Source organism: Hakea prostrata, chromosome 7 (genome assembly GCF_041222555.1).
Source record: "Hakea prostrata isolate BN-2017 chromosome 7, UWA_Hpros_2, whole genome shotgun sequence".
Lineage (NCBI taxonomy): Eukaryota > Viridiplantae > Streptophyta > Magnoliopsida > Proteales > Proteaceae > Hakea > Hakea prostrata.
The window spans coordinates 55,382,336-55,397,237 of record NC_142606.1 but is presented as its reverse complement, the minus strand read 5'-3'; the positions used below and the strand labels follow the sequence as shown (position 1 = coordinate 55,397,237).

At 41.0% G+C, this 14,902-nt stretch overlaps 1 protein-coding gene across 1 annotated transcript; it reads right to left on the bottom strand.

The window, feature by feature from the left end:
• Positions 1-268: 268 nt before the first annotated feature.
• LOC149011418 (oleosin L-like) lies at positions 269-715 on the bottom strand. Its single transcript, XM_089162654.1, has one exon. The coding sequence runs from the start codon at positions 713-715 to the stop codon at positions 269-271; it is 447 nt and encodes a 148-aa protein (XP_089018780.1).
• Positions 716-14,902: the final 14,187 nt, after the last annotated feature.

Here is a 14,902-nt window from a genome sequence, read left to right as displayed (position 1 = left end):
AAATCCATGGGGAGATTCGGAAGCCAGGGTTATTTATTTAATAACATCACATCCCTCTACAATATAAACCAGAACAAAGTGCATGAACAACCCACGAGAGAGAGAGAGAGAGAGAGAGTACAGAAGAAGAAGCCAACACCTTATCCATGCAAGCAACCTCATCCATGACCCAACTGCAATTAAACAGAAAGCAAGGACCCAGATAGAGAAAGATTAGGTTTCTGAGTAAAGATAAAGAGATAACTAGATGGTTACTTACTGCACAGCTTCAAGATCCTTCAGTAATTTCGAGAGTTCTTTGTTGCCCATGCTGACCATACTCCTTGGTCCTCTCCTTGGCATCTCTAGCCATACCAGCAAGCCTGGAGCTTGCATAATCAAGCGTCTCAGATCCTGGAGGTTGCTTCCCAGTGACATAGTTATAGATCCAAATCAATATGGCCATCGCCGCCGCACCAAAACCTCCTGCAACCAAGAACCCAGTTCCTGCCAGAAAGATGACAATCATTGCAGGTACCAGAATTGGGCTAAACAATACCAGAATCGGCGTAACAATGATTAGGGTTATCACGCTTCCTGTCATGGTCAGGCTAGACAGAAGTGATAGTGTGGCTCCGATTGCTACCGCCGTCAAGAATTTTGCAGTTTGGCGTGTGCTGGGGGTCGATTCCCATGATATCTGAGTCAGAGATTTGAGTTCATCGCGGTCAGCCATGATCCGTGTTGAGAGGATAAAATGGAGTTACAGATGGAAATGAGAAAGCAGAGACGTAGAAAGAGAAGAAGAACCAGGAGGATATATGAGTATTTGCGTTGGAAGAAAACACAGGACAGGTACAAAGGGTAATGGAAGCCACGTGGTTTATACATTTAAATAGTGGGGAGTGAATGTAGTAAGGTGGCAAACTTAAATAAGGTTTGCATGTACTGCAAACGCCAAGCAACATGACATTTGGAAACCAAAGCAGCGCATGGGAACATCCAATGCTTCCTTTGTTAACTCAATTTTTTTCTCATATGAAAGGTATTAGGGGTAACTTTGGCCCTGCGATCCAAATCTATACTACTTCTTCTTCTTCTCTTCCTTGGGCATCTTTTGTACGCAAATAATTAGATTTTGCTGTATTTGTAATTGAAACGACTTTTGAGTTAATTTCTCCTATAACTAGACCAACTTTTGATGGAGGAGAGAGAAGCTCCAGAGAAAGATGGTTTGTCTAGGATATCAGTGTTTAAGCGTTTGAAACCTTTAGAAGGGGCCGGTAATGGCTTCACTCAGACGGTGGAGGGTGGGAGATCTTATGCAAGGGTGGTAGGGACTTCGATTATGCCTGAGAACGATTCACTCCCATCACCAATGCAGGCATGATCGTATTGGCGCATTGTAATTCCTCAACTTGAGTATGAACTACAGTGCACTCAATTTCGCTTCTCCTTGATTGGAAAGTCAAACTTTCGTCAGACAACAATGGATGCTCTGAGTGATCTAGCTTCAAAATCATGAAAATTGAATCAAGGAGTTTCTTTTACATTCTCTGGGGAAGGGTTTTGTGATTTTTTAGTTTAGATGTGAGGAGGATTTGTCAAAAGTTTGGAGAAGAGGTGTTTGGAATATTAACAATCAACTGATTTGGTTCCAACATTGGCATCCAGATTTTAACATTCATGCTCCCCAACCTTCTGCCAAACTAGTTTGGATTCATTTCCCTAATCTTCTTCTTGAACATTGGCACGCCAAGGTGTTACTCTCTATTGCCAAGACCGTAGATCATCCAGGTTCCTTAGACCATCGCACTCGTCAAGGTTCTGTGGGACATTACGCAAGAATTCTTGTGGAATTAGAATGGGAAGCAGAGAGAGTGCCTGAAGTTCAAATAGAATGCCTTGAACGTGGTTCAACGCGTGTTTTCAGCTTTATTCAAAAGGTGATTTATGAGGATGGTATTCAGAGTTGTTTTTGATGTAATTGGGAATGCTATTTGGGACAAAACTGTAATGTTAATGTACCTTCTACAAAAGAGAAGTTTGCCCCAGCAACTGGTGCACGATGATGCAATTCAGAATGAAGGACTTACTTCTATTAGGGATGAGAAGACGCTGGAGGTTGAGGAAGAGAGAAGTTCGTCCTCAACTCAACTAGTAGTTCTGCGGCTTTAGTGGAGGCAGGATTGGTGGATTATCCGCCGGCCAATGAGAATTTAGATAATTCCTATTTAAATCAAGAGTTATCTCCTAATGAGGTGACGAGTAAGAATTCTAAATCACTTGGAAACCTTCCTTTTGGGAGTTCACAAGTGGACCCAAAGATGGGAATGAAGTTAGTGGTTCGGCCAACATGTTTGAATTTCAAAATTCTTAGATGCAGGCAAGAGTTCTAAATCAATTGAAAACATTCCTTCGAGGAGTTCACTAGTGGGAATTGAAGATGAGAATGAAGTTAGTCGTTCGGCCAATCCATTTGAATTTCAAAATTCCTAGATGCGGGTAAGAGTTCTAAACCAATTGGAAACTTACTTTGGGGAGTTCATTGGTGGGACCTGAAGATGAGAATGAAATTAGTAGTTTGGCCAATGAAGGAATGTGTCTAAGAGGAAGCTCAATTGGGGCTGACGTGGCAACTGGGGAGGATGTTATGGAATCTAGTGGGGCCCATCAGAGTTCGGCCAGGCTGGAATGTGATGGTTTGCTGCAATTGGAAGTAGTTCTTCCACCTTCTTCTTCTCTATCGTTGTTGGTTGAAGGATCTCCTCGACGGAAACCATGTTGTCCTAAGAAACTCACACAGTGAAGAAAGTGTTAATGAACAAAAATGGTTCTATGGTAGAGGAATTCAAGAAGGTAGATGCAGCTTTAGGGAAAGTATCTATACTAAATAGGAGCCTCTCAATGGGAGAGGACAGTGCTGCTATGTAACTTTTGCTATGAAGATTTTCTTTTGGAACATTCGCGGCATTGGTAATGAGATTGGTAGGAGGGATCTAAAACTTTTTTAATGACTCACCAACCAAACATTTTTTGTGTCGCTAAACCAAAAGCGGAGGTCAGTAAGTGCCCAATCTTTTACTTAATAGATTAGGATATTCTTCTAATTTTGGGTATAGTTTCCAAATTGACAAAGTTCCAAATCTTTGGGTCTTTTGGAAGTGTGAGTTGCAACATCCGATTGTTCTCTCTTCCTCTGACCAACAACTTTCTCCTCAATTCAAGTGGCAAGGTTTGCAATTTGGACTATCAATGGTTCATGCTTTTTGTGATAGGTTAGATCACAAACGGCTTTGGGAGGAACTTGTTGCACTCCCTCTTTCCAGCTTACCGTTTATGGTCATGGGGGACTTTAATGTGGTGTTACAGGTGTCAGAAAAGAGGGGATCAGGTAGATTCCATCTCGGTTTAGCAGCTGACTTTCAAGCTACTGTTGATGCTTGTGAGCTTATTGAAGTTCCATCTTTGGGAAGAAAATTTACATGATCGAATCAATGTAAATATGAAAATGTTCGCTCAGTCCTGGATAGAAGTCTTTTTAATGCTAGATGGTTAGAGAAGCTTGGTGACTCTAAACAACTCACTTTACCGATTCACTCGTCATATCACTCTCCTATTTTAGTCTCTGTTGACCAAGGTGACATACCGACAAACTCTCCTTTCATGTTCAATAATATTTGGATGACTAACAACTCCTTTTGGAGGTGGTTCGTTTGGATTGGGTGGAACCGGTTGTTGGTGAACCCATTTTTGTACAAGCACAGAGATTGAAGAATGTTAAGCAATGTCTCAAAGCCTAGGAAAAGATTACTTTTCCTAATCTCTTTCTTGAAGTATAGCACGTGGAGAAGGATCTAGAAGCCTTGCAACAGAATATTGATCAACATGGTATGACGGATGAATATTTTGATCAAGAGGCTTCCTTGAAGTCCAAACTTGTACAAGCAACAGATCGATTGGACTCTCTTCTTCGGCAAGAAAGCAAAGGTCGGTGGATGAGGGAAGGAGATAGGAATTCAAACTTTTTCCATCTCTCTACTAAACTATGAAGGATTAAAAACTCAATTAAATCTTTGCAAAGAGTGGATGACTCTTGGACAACAAGCTCGGTTGAACTACAAGATTATGTGGTGAGTTACTTTGAAAACTATCATAAAGTTGGCACCTACTCAAGTCACCCAGATCTATTGTCTGTGATTCCGAAAGTGCTGATGGACAAGGACCGTTTATCTCTTGAAGGATTGCCCTCTGATGAGGAGATCAAAGGAGTGGTATGGGATATTGATCCTGACATTTCTCCAGGACCAAATGGCTTACCGGGAAGTTTTTTTCACAAATGTTGGGATATTGTTTCTACTGATTTTGGGGCTGCAGTTCGATCCTTCTTTAGCAAAGGGAAACTACCTAAGGGGGTAAATAATAGCTTCCTCACTTTAGTTCCAAAGGTGGAGAATGAAGCTATGTTGGATAAATTTCGGCCCCTATGTATGGGGAATTTTTTCTGCAAATTGTTGTCAAAGATAATGGCTTCTCGGCTAAGTCCTCTTTTGCAAAAGCTTATTTTTGAGGAGAAAGGAGCATTCCAGAGAGGTAAGTTGATTTATGAAAATATTGTGGTAGCTTTTAAACTCACAAATATTTTGCACTCCTCTGTTAGAGGGGGAGTGATGGGAATTAAAATTGATATTATCAAGGCTTATGATACCCTTTTATGGGAGTTCTTGTTCTTGGTCCTGAAGTCTTTTGGCTTGTCAAATAGATGGGTTGGTTGGATTCATGAGATGCTTCAGTCTACTAGAATCTCAGTGTTATTGAATGGGGACTAGTTGGATTTTTTGGAGTTGAGAAAGGGTTACGGAAAGGGGACCTTTTATCCCCTCTCTTTTTTTGTAATTGTGGAAGAGGTATTAAGCAAGGGCCTTCGATCCTTGATAGTTGACGATAGGATGAGAGCTTTGTTATATATATATATTTTGAAATGCTTATTTATGTTATATTAAAGCTTTGAAAAATTTCTTATCAAAGTATAAAGAATTTTTGGGACAACATATTAGTTTGGAGAAGAGTAAGGTTTTCCTTGGGCATGTGCCTCCTCGTCAAAAACAGAAAATTGTGGACATCCTAAATATCCCAGTTGTTCTCTTTCCTACTCGATACCTTGGGGTAGATATTTTTAAAGGAAGAGTTACTCGTGCCAGATTGCTGCCAATGTTAGACAAAATTAAGAATCATCTCCAAGGGTGGTGTGGAAAGCTACTCTCTATGGTAGGTAGAGTGGAGCTAGTACACTCAGTTATTTCTAGCATGCTGATTCATAATTTCTCGGTGTACTAGTGGCCTAGTTCTATCATCACACAAGCATATGCTTGGATGTGTAACTTCATTTGGACAGGGAGTATAGAGACTATGAAGAAGGTTACAATGTCTTGGGCGACAATGTATGTCACATCCACCGAGCCAGTACCCAAACCGCGATACCCGGATGTGTGATCCACAAAGATAAAGTTTAGGGTGATCATATACCCACATACCACAATAACAAAATCAAGAGCAAGAACAAATCATTATAAAAATATAATTAAGGAAACAATCAAGAAAGGATCTCAAAAGGATCACAAAAAAATATCAAAGTATAGAATAAAACAAAATCAAAGTATAGAGTATAGCAGAAAATAATCCTATAGATCAATGCGAAAGGTATATCGAATCTAATGTATTACAACCAAATATAAATAAAGGAACTAATAATCGTTCTAAAACTAAACATAATGAGTATCTATGTCCATCAAACAGTGTCTAGACTCAAATGTCTCCGTCTCCAGCACGGGACACTCTAGCTCCAAGATCCGGCTAATCCTAGCATGCGCTGTCATCACACGAGTATACTTCACTGTGATGTTCATAATCACCAGTATCTTGAAAACCATATGAGTCACACATTGTGGCCTCATAGTCTTGGATCTCGCAGTCATCTGTTCTTGCAACAAAATCTTAAGAAAACATGTTCCTCGAAGGGTGAGCTCAAAAGAACTCAACAAGCAATTCAATCACAACTAACAAATACAAATAGTTCAAAACAAACATGATGTAATATGATATGATATAGTAATGCACATATGCTTCTAACTCTATATATGCTGATCTCTAGTGGCAAACACGAATTAAGATAGAACACCATACTCCTCTAGGAAGTCTCAATCACTCTTCCTCAACAATCTTTGTCTATTGGGTTCTCCGCGGTAGTTGGGTCAGGGCATCCCTCTTACACTTTCCATGGTTGGGGTTTAGGTCACCACTCTCTCACTCCACCATTGGTCTGAGTATTGGCATGTATCAAGGTTATACCTAGCCCAATGCAAGTCATCTACTGGGAAGACATTGCTATGGACTTTGTCACAGGTCTACCCCGAACTAGCAAAGGGAATGACTCAGTGTGGGTGGTAGTGGACCGATTAACCAAATCGACACACTTCATTTCAATGAAGATCACCTATACTATACTATGAATAAGTTTGCCCAGCTTTATGTTGATAATGTGGTGAGATTGCATGGTGTTCCTGTTAGCATTGTGTCAGATAGAGACCCGAGGTTTACTTCGCGTTTCTGGAATAGTCTGCAGAAAGCTCTGGGTACTCAGCTGAATTTAAGTACTGCTCATCATCCTCAGACCGATGGCCAATCAGAAAGGACCATACAAAATTTGGAAGATATGCTTAGAGCGTGTGTCATAGATATGAATGGTAACTGGGATGACCACCTAGCCTTGGTGGAGTTTGGTTACAATAACAGTTATCAGTCTACTATTGGAATGGCCCCGTTTAAAGCTTTGTATGGAAAGACTTGTAGAACTCCTCTGTATTGGGATTAAGTTGGGGAAAGGCGTGTTCTTGGCCCTAATCTAATCGAAACCACCGGCACCATGGTGTATATGATTAGAGAAAGGATCAAAACTGCTCAGTCTCGACATAATTCTTATGCGGATAAAAGAAGATCAGACCTTGAGTTTCAAGTTGGTGAGCTTGCGTTTTTGAAAGTTTCGCCAATGAAAGGAGTCATGCGTTTTAATATCAAAGGAAAATTCAGCCCTAGGTATATTGGTCCCTTTGACATTATTGAAAAAATTGGACCAATAGCTTATTGGTTCGCTTTGCCTCCGTCTCTTGCTGGTGTGCATGATGTTTTCCATGTGTCTATGCTAAGGCAATGCTTGGCAAGCGCAGAGCAGTTGCTCCAGCATGAACCGGAAGGTTTGAGTGCGGATTTGACGTATGATGAAGAACCGGCTGAGATTTTGGATCGGAAGGATAAGTAGTTGAGAAACCGGACTATACGTTTGGTGAAGATCAGATGGAAGAATCATTCTTTTGAGGAAGCATCTTAGGAGAAAGAAGATGAGATGCGGTCCAAGTATCCTCACCTTTTTGGACCTTCAAGTACGTTGTAATTTCGGGGACGAAATTTCTTTTAAGGAGGGAGGGATGTAACAACCCCCGTATTTCTAACCCGAGATCCATATTGCAGGTCCGAGAACCTGAAGCTCTAGTCGGGTAATTTTGTGGAGTGTCTGGATTCTCTGTCTAAAGAGCCTGCCTTGCTTGGTAGTTGGACTTCTGGAAGTCAAGTGATGTCTGGAGATCTCCCCCATCTCTTCTTTAGGGCTAGGTTGTACTTGGACATCAACCCTCTAGCAAAAGCACCCTTGTATGGCAAAATATATGAGGGCAGTTGCTAGTGGTGGTCGATAAAACCAAGCGACCGCCAGGTCTGTTTTCGAAGTTTTGCCCTATTTTGCCCCCTGACTTCTATAAAAGGCAACCCTCGCCTAATTCATGAATATTTTATTTGTGGTTACCCTTTTTGGAGGTTAGACAGCTACGGAGAAGTGCCGAAAGCAGATCTGAAGTGCTGGTAGTGATCTGGAGATCAATCCTTCCCTGTTTCTGGTATTCTGAAGTGAGGTAATGGATTCACCCTTCATCCTTTATCTCCCTTGTCTTTCAATTTCGTGTTAACCCATCCTCTCATCATGGTGGTTACCCTTTTGATCAATCGTAACTCTCTTTCCAATTTTCTTGATGTGATTCATCCAAAAAAGAAACCCTGCTTTGATGAAAAGGATAGATCCAGTTCAAGGGGAGAGTTCGGGTAATCCAATTATGGTGTTTGTTAGGTTTCTTGTCACCCAGTAGTTATGGGAGTGTTAGATTAGAGATTTAGGCTATGATCACTCAAAATCCGAATTGAAAACGAATGATCAGAAGCTTGAGTTTCGGATTGAAACTCTCTGTCTTTGGGGCGGTCACTAGTGGCGGTCGCTCAACTTAAGTGACCGGCACAAGCGACCGGCTGGTAAACAGTGACCAATTGAATTTTGGTTTTGATCCGATTTGATTCAATTGACTTATATATTATTGTAACCCTGTATATAAGTGTTCTCTGTTTGAAGAGAAAGTCTTATAATTGTTTGCGGATTTCTTTTTACGGACGATTTACTTATATGCAGGTAAGGACATTCAATCCTATCTTTATGAATAAACTTAAACATGCTAGTCCAATGTTTGTTAGTATTAGCCTTTCATTTTATATGCTGCTGTAATCATGTTATACATGTGATCTTGTTATATTGTTGCTATTTATCTTCTTTACATATATACTTTGTTGATTATGAATGTTATATACTGATGATGGTTAGTATGTGGTTCTGATGGATGAGGTATTTCTTTGGGATATTTTAGCTTGGGATATCAAAAGGCTGTGGTATGGGACACATGCATGCTGATGTCTCCAGCACTGTCATAACTATTGGATGACATTCTTAGGTAGAGTCTAGAGTTGCATGGCTAGGTACCCCACATACTACTACCCTTTCGGTAGGGGAATTGAAACCGGATGACCCGTGATGACAGTGAGGTACGTTGGTCCACTGTTAGTCATATAAATGGTAGGGTTGCATATGTTAGAGTTGGGCTCATGGACGTCCAAGGAACGGACCGGGTGTCATGAGGAGTCATGAGAGCATTCCGCCCCAACAATATGTGGATGACCATAGGGTTATGGAATGAAGTCTAATAGCGGTAGCTAGTCCATGAGGATTCTCATTCCTAGGTTGCGAAGGATACTGAACCGAGTTGGTTGGTGCCATAGGGGATGTATCTGGACTTCATGTAGACATGTTACCTATATGACCTTGCATTGGATTAGAAACCCCGACATGCGCCAATACTCATTACCAATGGTCGTGGTGAGAGAGTGTTGACTTAACCCCAACCATGGTTTGAGAGCCAGGTGTGGACCTTCCATTTTACCCAGGATCCCTACAGAGGTAACCAGTCCTTGCCGGATCAGAGTGAGTACACTTACCTAGAGGAGGGCTGGTGTATATCTTAAAGCATGTCAGCCGTTAGAGACTTGCATAGTTAGAATTATAGTATCATTTGTAACACCCCCCATATTTCTAACCCGAGATCCGTATTCTAGGTCCGAGAACCCGAAGGTTTAGTCGGGTGAACTTGTGGAGTATCCAGATTGAAGCCCATGACCCATACCCAGGACCCATGGATCTGTATCCTTTATCTGAAGAGCCTGCCTTGGTTGGAACTTGGAATTCTGGAAGTCAGGTGTTGTTCAGAGATGTCCGGAATGAAGGTAAGATCTCCCCCATCTCTTATTTAGGGCGAGGTTGGCCTTGGGTATCAACCCCCTAGTAAAAGCACCCTTGTATGGAAAATTACATGGGGGTGGTTACTAGTGGCGGTCGCTCAAGCTAAGCGACCGGCCCAAGCGACCGCCTGGTCTGTTTTCAGGGATTTTGCCCTATTTTGCCCCCTGACTTCTATAAAAGGCAACCTCCGTCAAATTAGCGAATACTTTATTCGTGGTTGCTTATTTGGGAGGTTAGACGGCTGTGGGGAAGATCCGAAAGAGTCTCTAGAGTACTGACAGTGACTTGGAAGATCAGTTCTTTCCTTCTCTGACTCTCTGGCGTGAGGTATTGAATTAATCCTTCGTTCTTTGCTCTCTTTGTCTGTTAAATTAGTATTAACCCTTTTTCCCTTATCTTTGTGATTACCCCCTTGGATATTTTAACTCTCTTTTTAATCTACTTGAGATGGAATAACCGTAAACGAAACCCTGTTTCCATGAGATGGTTAATCCAGTCAAGGGGAGGGTTATGGGTAATCTATTGATGGTAATGGTTAGTTTTCCCTCACCCTTTTGGCTTAGGGAGTGTTTGATTCGAGATTTAGGTCAAGATTACTTGAAATCCGGATTGAAATTGAGTAATCAGAAGCTTGAGTTTCGGATTGAAACTCACTGTTTTTGGGGCTGTCACTAGTGGCGGTCGCTCAACCTAAGCGACCGGCCCAAGCGACCGGCTGGTAAACAGTGACCAATCGGATTTTGGTTCTGATTCAAATTGATTCATGTGACTTATATATTCTAATAACCCTGTGTTTAGGTGTTTACTGTTTGAAAGAAAAGTCTTCTAATAGTTACTGGATTCCATTTTACGGACATTCCAATTATATGCAAGTAAGGACAATCTATCTTATCTATTTACATATACTTGAACATGTTATTCTGATAGTTGTTAGTCTTAATTTCTATTGTTATATGCTGATGTAGTTGTATTTAATTCTGATATACCACTGCTGTTTGCCCTTATTTCATAATTACCTGGTGAATTGTGAATGTTATATGATTATGGTAATTGGTATATGGTTATGATAGTTGGGGTGTTCCTTTTGGGATATCTTGGATGGTGATATCAAAAGGCTGTGGAATGGGACACATGCCTGCTGATACCTTCAGCACTATCATGATTAATTGATGACATTATTAGGATGAGTCTAGATTGCATGGCTAGGTACCCCACATGCTACTACCCTTTCGGTAGGGGGATTGAAACCGAGTGACCCGTGATGACAGTGATGTGACTTGGTGGTCCACTGTTAGTCATATAAATGGTAGGGTTGCATATGTTAGGGTTGGGCTCATGGATGTCCAAGGACCGGACCGGGTGTCGTGAGGAATCATGAGAGAATCCGCCCCAATAATATGTGGATGACCATAGGGTTAAGGAGTGGAGTCCAACAGAGGTAGCCAATCTGTGAGGATTCTTACTCCTAGGTTGTGAAGGATACTGAACCGAGTTGGTTGGTGCTATGACATCCAGCCCAAACCGAGCTCGGGATACCCTATTTGTTTTGGGATAAAGAAAGACTTGTTTAATGTTAGACCTTGAAGTTGGACCTTGATTTCAATGTTGTTATCCTTGAAAGCCTTAGGAGGCCATATCCGGCCTTATCCTTACCCTGACCCGGCCCGGAATTTGTATTGTCTATTGATCCAATGACCTGAAGTGGTGGGAAAAGTCCTTGTATACCCTTTTGGTTGATGATTTGGTGTCGGAGCCCAAGCCCATGGACATTGATGATGATGCCCCTCACTTGAGAGCATTGTCAGTGTTAGTTTCGAATCTGCGCACCGAAGAGGGGTGAATTAGTTGGTAGACCTAATGAATACCTGTACACAATCCGAAAGTATTTCCCAAAACTAGACTTCTTAATGGACTTGTAGGAGAAAACCCCACCCAATTTGACCCCATATAGCCCTCCAAATCCCTGTCCAAAGTTGCTGAACTATGTCTGGCAAATCCTGCTTGCGCATCGAAGAAGGTGAGCTTAGTTGGTAGACCTAATGAACTCTCATGCTTGATCCAAAGGTGTTTCTGGAAACTAGACTTCTTGATTGACTTGTAGGAGAAAACCTCACTCAATTTGACCTTGTATAGCCCTCCGAATCCCTGTTCGAAGTTGCTGAACTATTCCTGAAAATCCTGTTGAGACTCTGTTGGTCGATACTATTCCTTTGTCCTTTTAAGTGAAACCTTGAACCTAAATCATTATTTCACTCATTTCAACATCTGAGAACGTGGGAAAGCTCCTCTAAGCCTCCTCCTTGGCTTGGGTGATGATCTTCTACAAGAATCATTGTCTCTCTTCTCTAATCTCTTCTCCAAGGTATGTAATCTCTCACTCTCTCTCTCTAATCTACTCCTACCCCATCTTGTTCTCGCTACTGAGTTCGTGAAGAAGGTGCTGCAACCTTGCAACCACCTATTCTACAAGCTCTCTTGGGTTGATTAAACCTCTCTTCATTCCTTCCATGCTATGTTTCTTATACTTGATATTCTTGCTTTCTTATTTTGATTTCCTCTTCATGGAAACATGAGTTCATCTTCTTAATCTGATTTTCTTAGCAAATAGGTCTGATTATTTGTTAGTAATTGTCTATATTCTGCTGCTCATCATTCTATTGATTAAATTCCTAAGTTCTCTTACAATTTCAATTGATTCCATTGAAGAACATGATTCTTGCAAGTTTAAACTAGGACCTCAATTTGGGGGTTTTCAATTTGACCATTGGATCATGTTAATTCTTGCTGCATAGCCTCTTGCTACTGTTCCTAGCATCCCCTCCAAGTTTCGTATCGATCCGAGACCCGGAAGACCAATTTTGAGCCAAAACCCAAAGAAATAGCCAATGCCATGATTAACAACTCTTGAACTTGATATGCCAATTTGGGGATTTCTAATTTGACCATTGGATGATGTTAATTCTTTGATAATTAGTGTCTCCATATTGTGTTTGAACTGTTCCCCAAGTTTCATATCGATCCGAGACCCGAAAGACCAATTTTGAACCAAAACTCAAAAAGCCAGCTTGCTGTCCAAGAGTCTATTGGTCGATTCTTGTAGGTCGATACTATCGACCCAAAGTATCGACCAAAAAGGTTGCTGTCAAAAACTTTTGCCCAGTTTTGATCCATTCGATCTTCGATTGTTTTGATTTCTTCTCTAATCCTTCATGTATGTTTGTTTAGGGCTTTAAGACTATAATTGGACCATTCTCTTGTGACTTCGAATCATCTTCTTCACAATTTGAGGTAAGGACGGTTATTGCCATATAACATAGACTGTATGACTTTTACACTGTTGTTGGTAACTTAGTAGACTTAACTTATTAGTTGATTGTAGACATCATATGACTACTGTAGTTACCTTATGACAGTAGCACCATGCTTAACTACTTGGTTTATCATGTTTACTTATTCTTGTCATTTATTTATACATTGTATTATGAGATGTTATGACATGTTTTCAATATGATAATGTATTGTTGATATGTAATGGATGGAAATAAGCATGTGATTGCTTAGGTATGATTTGGGATTGGGGAGTGCCCTACTGGTACTTCTGTCCTTGGACATTGGAGGGAATAGTATGGGATGTTCTCCGAAGATGCCCATCGACGCTTTCCTGGATCATTGGATGACATACATAGGACTTGTCTAGATGTATGGCTAGGATGTCCCTACCATATCAGACCCGATTCGGAAGGGCATTGAGACCGAACGACCAGTGGTAGTAGTGTGGATTTGTGGGCGCTCAAGACCGGTAACCACTCCGTGAGAGGACATAAATTGCATTGCGGATACCTGGAAGGGGCCATTTATTGGTAGGGTTGCAAATGGCTAGACTTGGGCTCACGGGCGCTCAAGACCGGTGAAATGATCCGTGAGGGGACGTGAGAGCTTCCCGTTTACCATTTGTGGATGACCAATAGGGTTGATGAGTCCGGTGAGTAATATCCGTGACTCTAGTGTGAAGGATACCGGAAAGGATCCCGAGAGGGGAGGAATGGACGTATCTGGAACTGACATGATATGATTAAGTAGATGACTTGCATTGGGCTAGGCTATACCTTGACATGCGCCAATACTTTGACCAAATGGTGATGTGAGAGAGTGGTGACCGAAACCCCCAACCATGGATTTGTCCGAAAGGGATGCAGAACCCAATTCCCCCCGGTGATGAGTGACTGAGACTACCTAAAGAAGTATGGTGCTTTGACTTAAAGCATGTCTACCATAGAGACCATCATACTTAGAGTTAGAATCATATTTGCATCTTATGTCTCATATCATCTGCATTATTTCATAATTGATATCATATGGCTTATGTATTATGGAATAACTTTCCTTGCTGAGTTCTTTTGAACTCACTCCTTTTTGCAACATATTTTGTTAGACTTTTCTGCAGGTACTCCTACTGTTGACTGTGACAGTCAACACTTTGAGGACTAAGTTGGTGACTCATACCACTTTGGCTACGGTGACTACATCGGTGAAGGCTATCAGTTCAAGACTCATATTTGTCAGGAGTAGATCCGGCCTGGCTTAGTTTCTTATGATTATGTTATTGAGGAGACATTGTATAAGTTAGAAAAAACTGTAACTTAGTTGCTTACCTTTTTATTTTCCTTCTTTGGAGATCTGGTTGTAACCTTTACCTTATTTCAATCTACCTTCCGCACACGTTGTAGAGTATATTTCCGCTATACTCTATAGTTGTCTTTTGATTTGGTACTTGTTATTCTGCACTCTGATGTTCTTTGTGATCCTTTTGTGATCATTTCTTAACTTTTATTATTAGATTATTTGAATACAAAGAATTGTTCTTGTTTTTGATTATATTATTGTGATAAGTGGATATGATCGTTCCTAAACTGGATCTGTTGGGCTGTGGATCACTCCCGAGTAACCCAGATAGGGTACCCCCTGGGTGGATTTGGGGCGGGATGTGACAGATGGTATCAGAGCCCTAGTTTTCGGACAATCATAGCCACAGAACACAGTAATGAAAGCATCTTTGAGTCATAGACCCTGAAGTGACTCAAATTTTCTTAGAAGTGAATAATAGAAAACTTGGATTAGAAACTTGAATAAATGAAGCATAATACATCTTGGTTGAATAATACACAATAATTAAAGTTTATGACTTGTACTTGGTTTGTAGTCATGGTTAGAGTTAAGTTGTCAGTTTGAAGTATTGTGTATGTGTGTTGAGTCGTGAGT

Bases quoted from the DNA above. Each gene is read 5' to 3' on its own strand.
- LOC149011418 (XM_089162654.1), bottom strand. From the start codon at position 715: ATGGCTGACCGCGATGAACTCAAATCTCTGACTCAGATATCATGGGAA.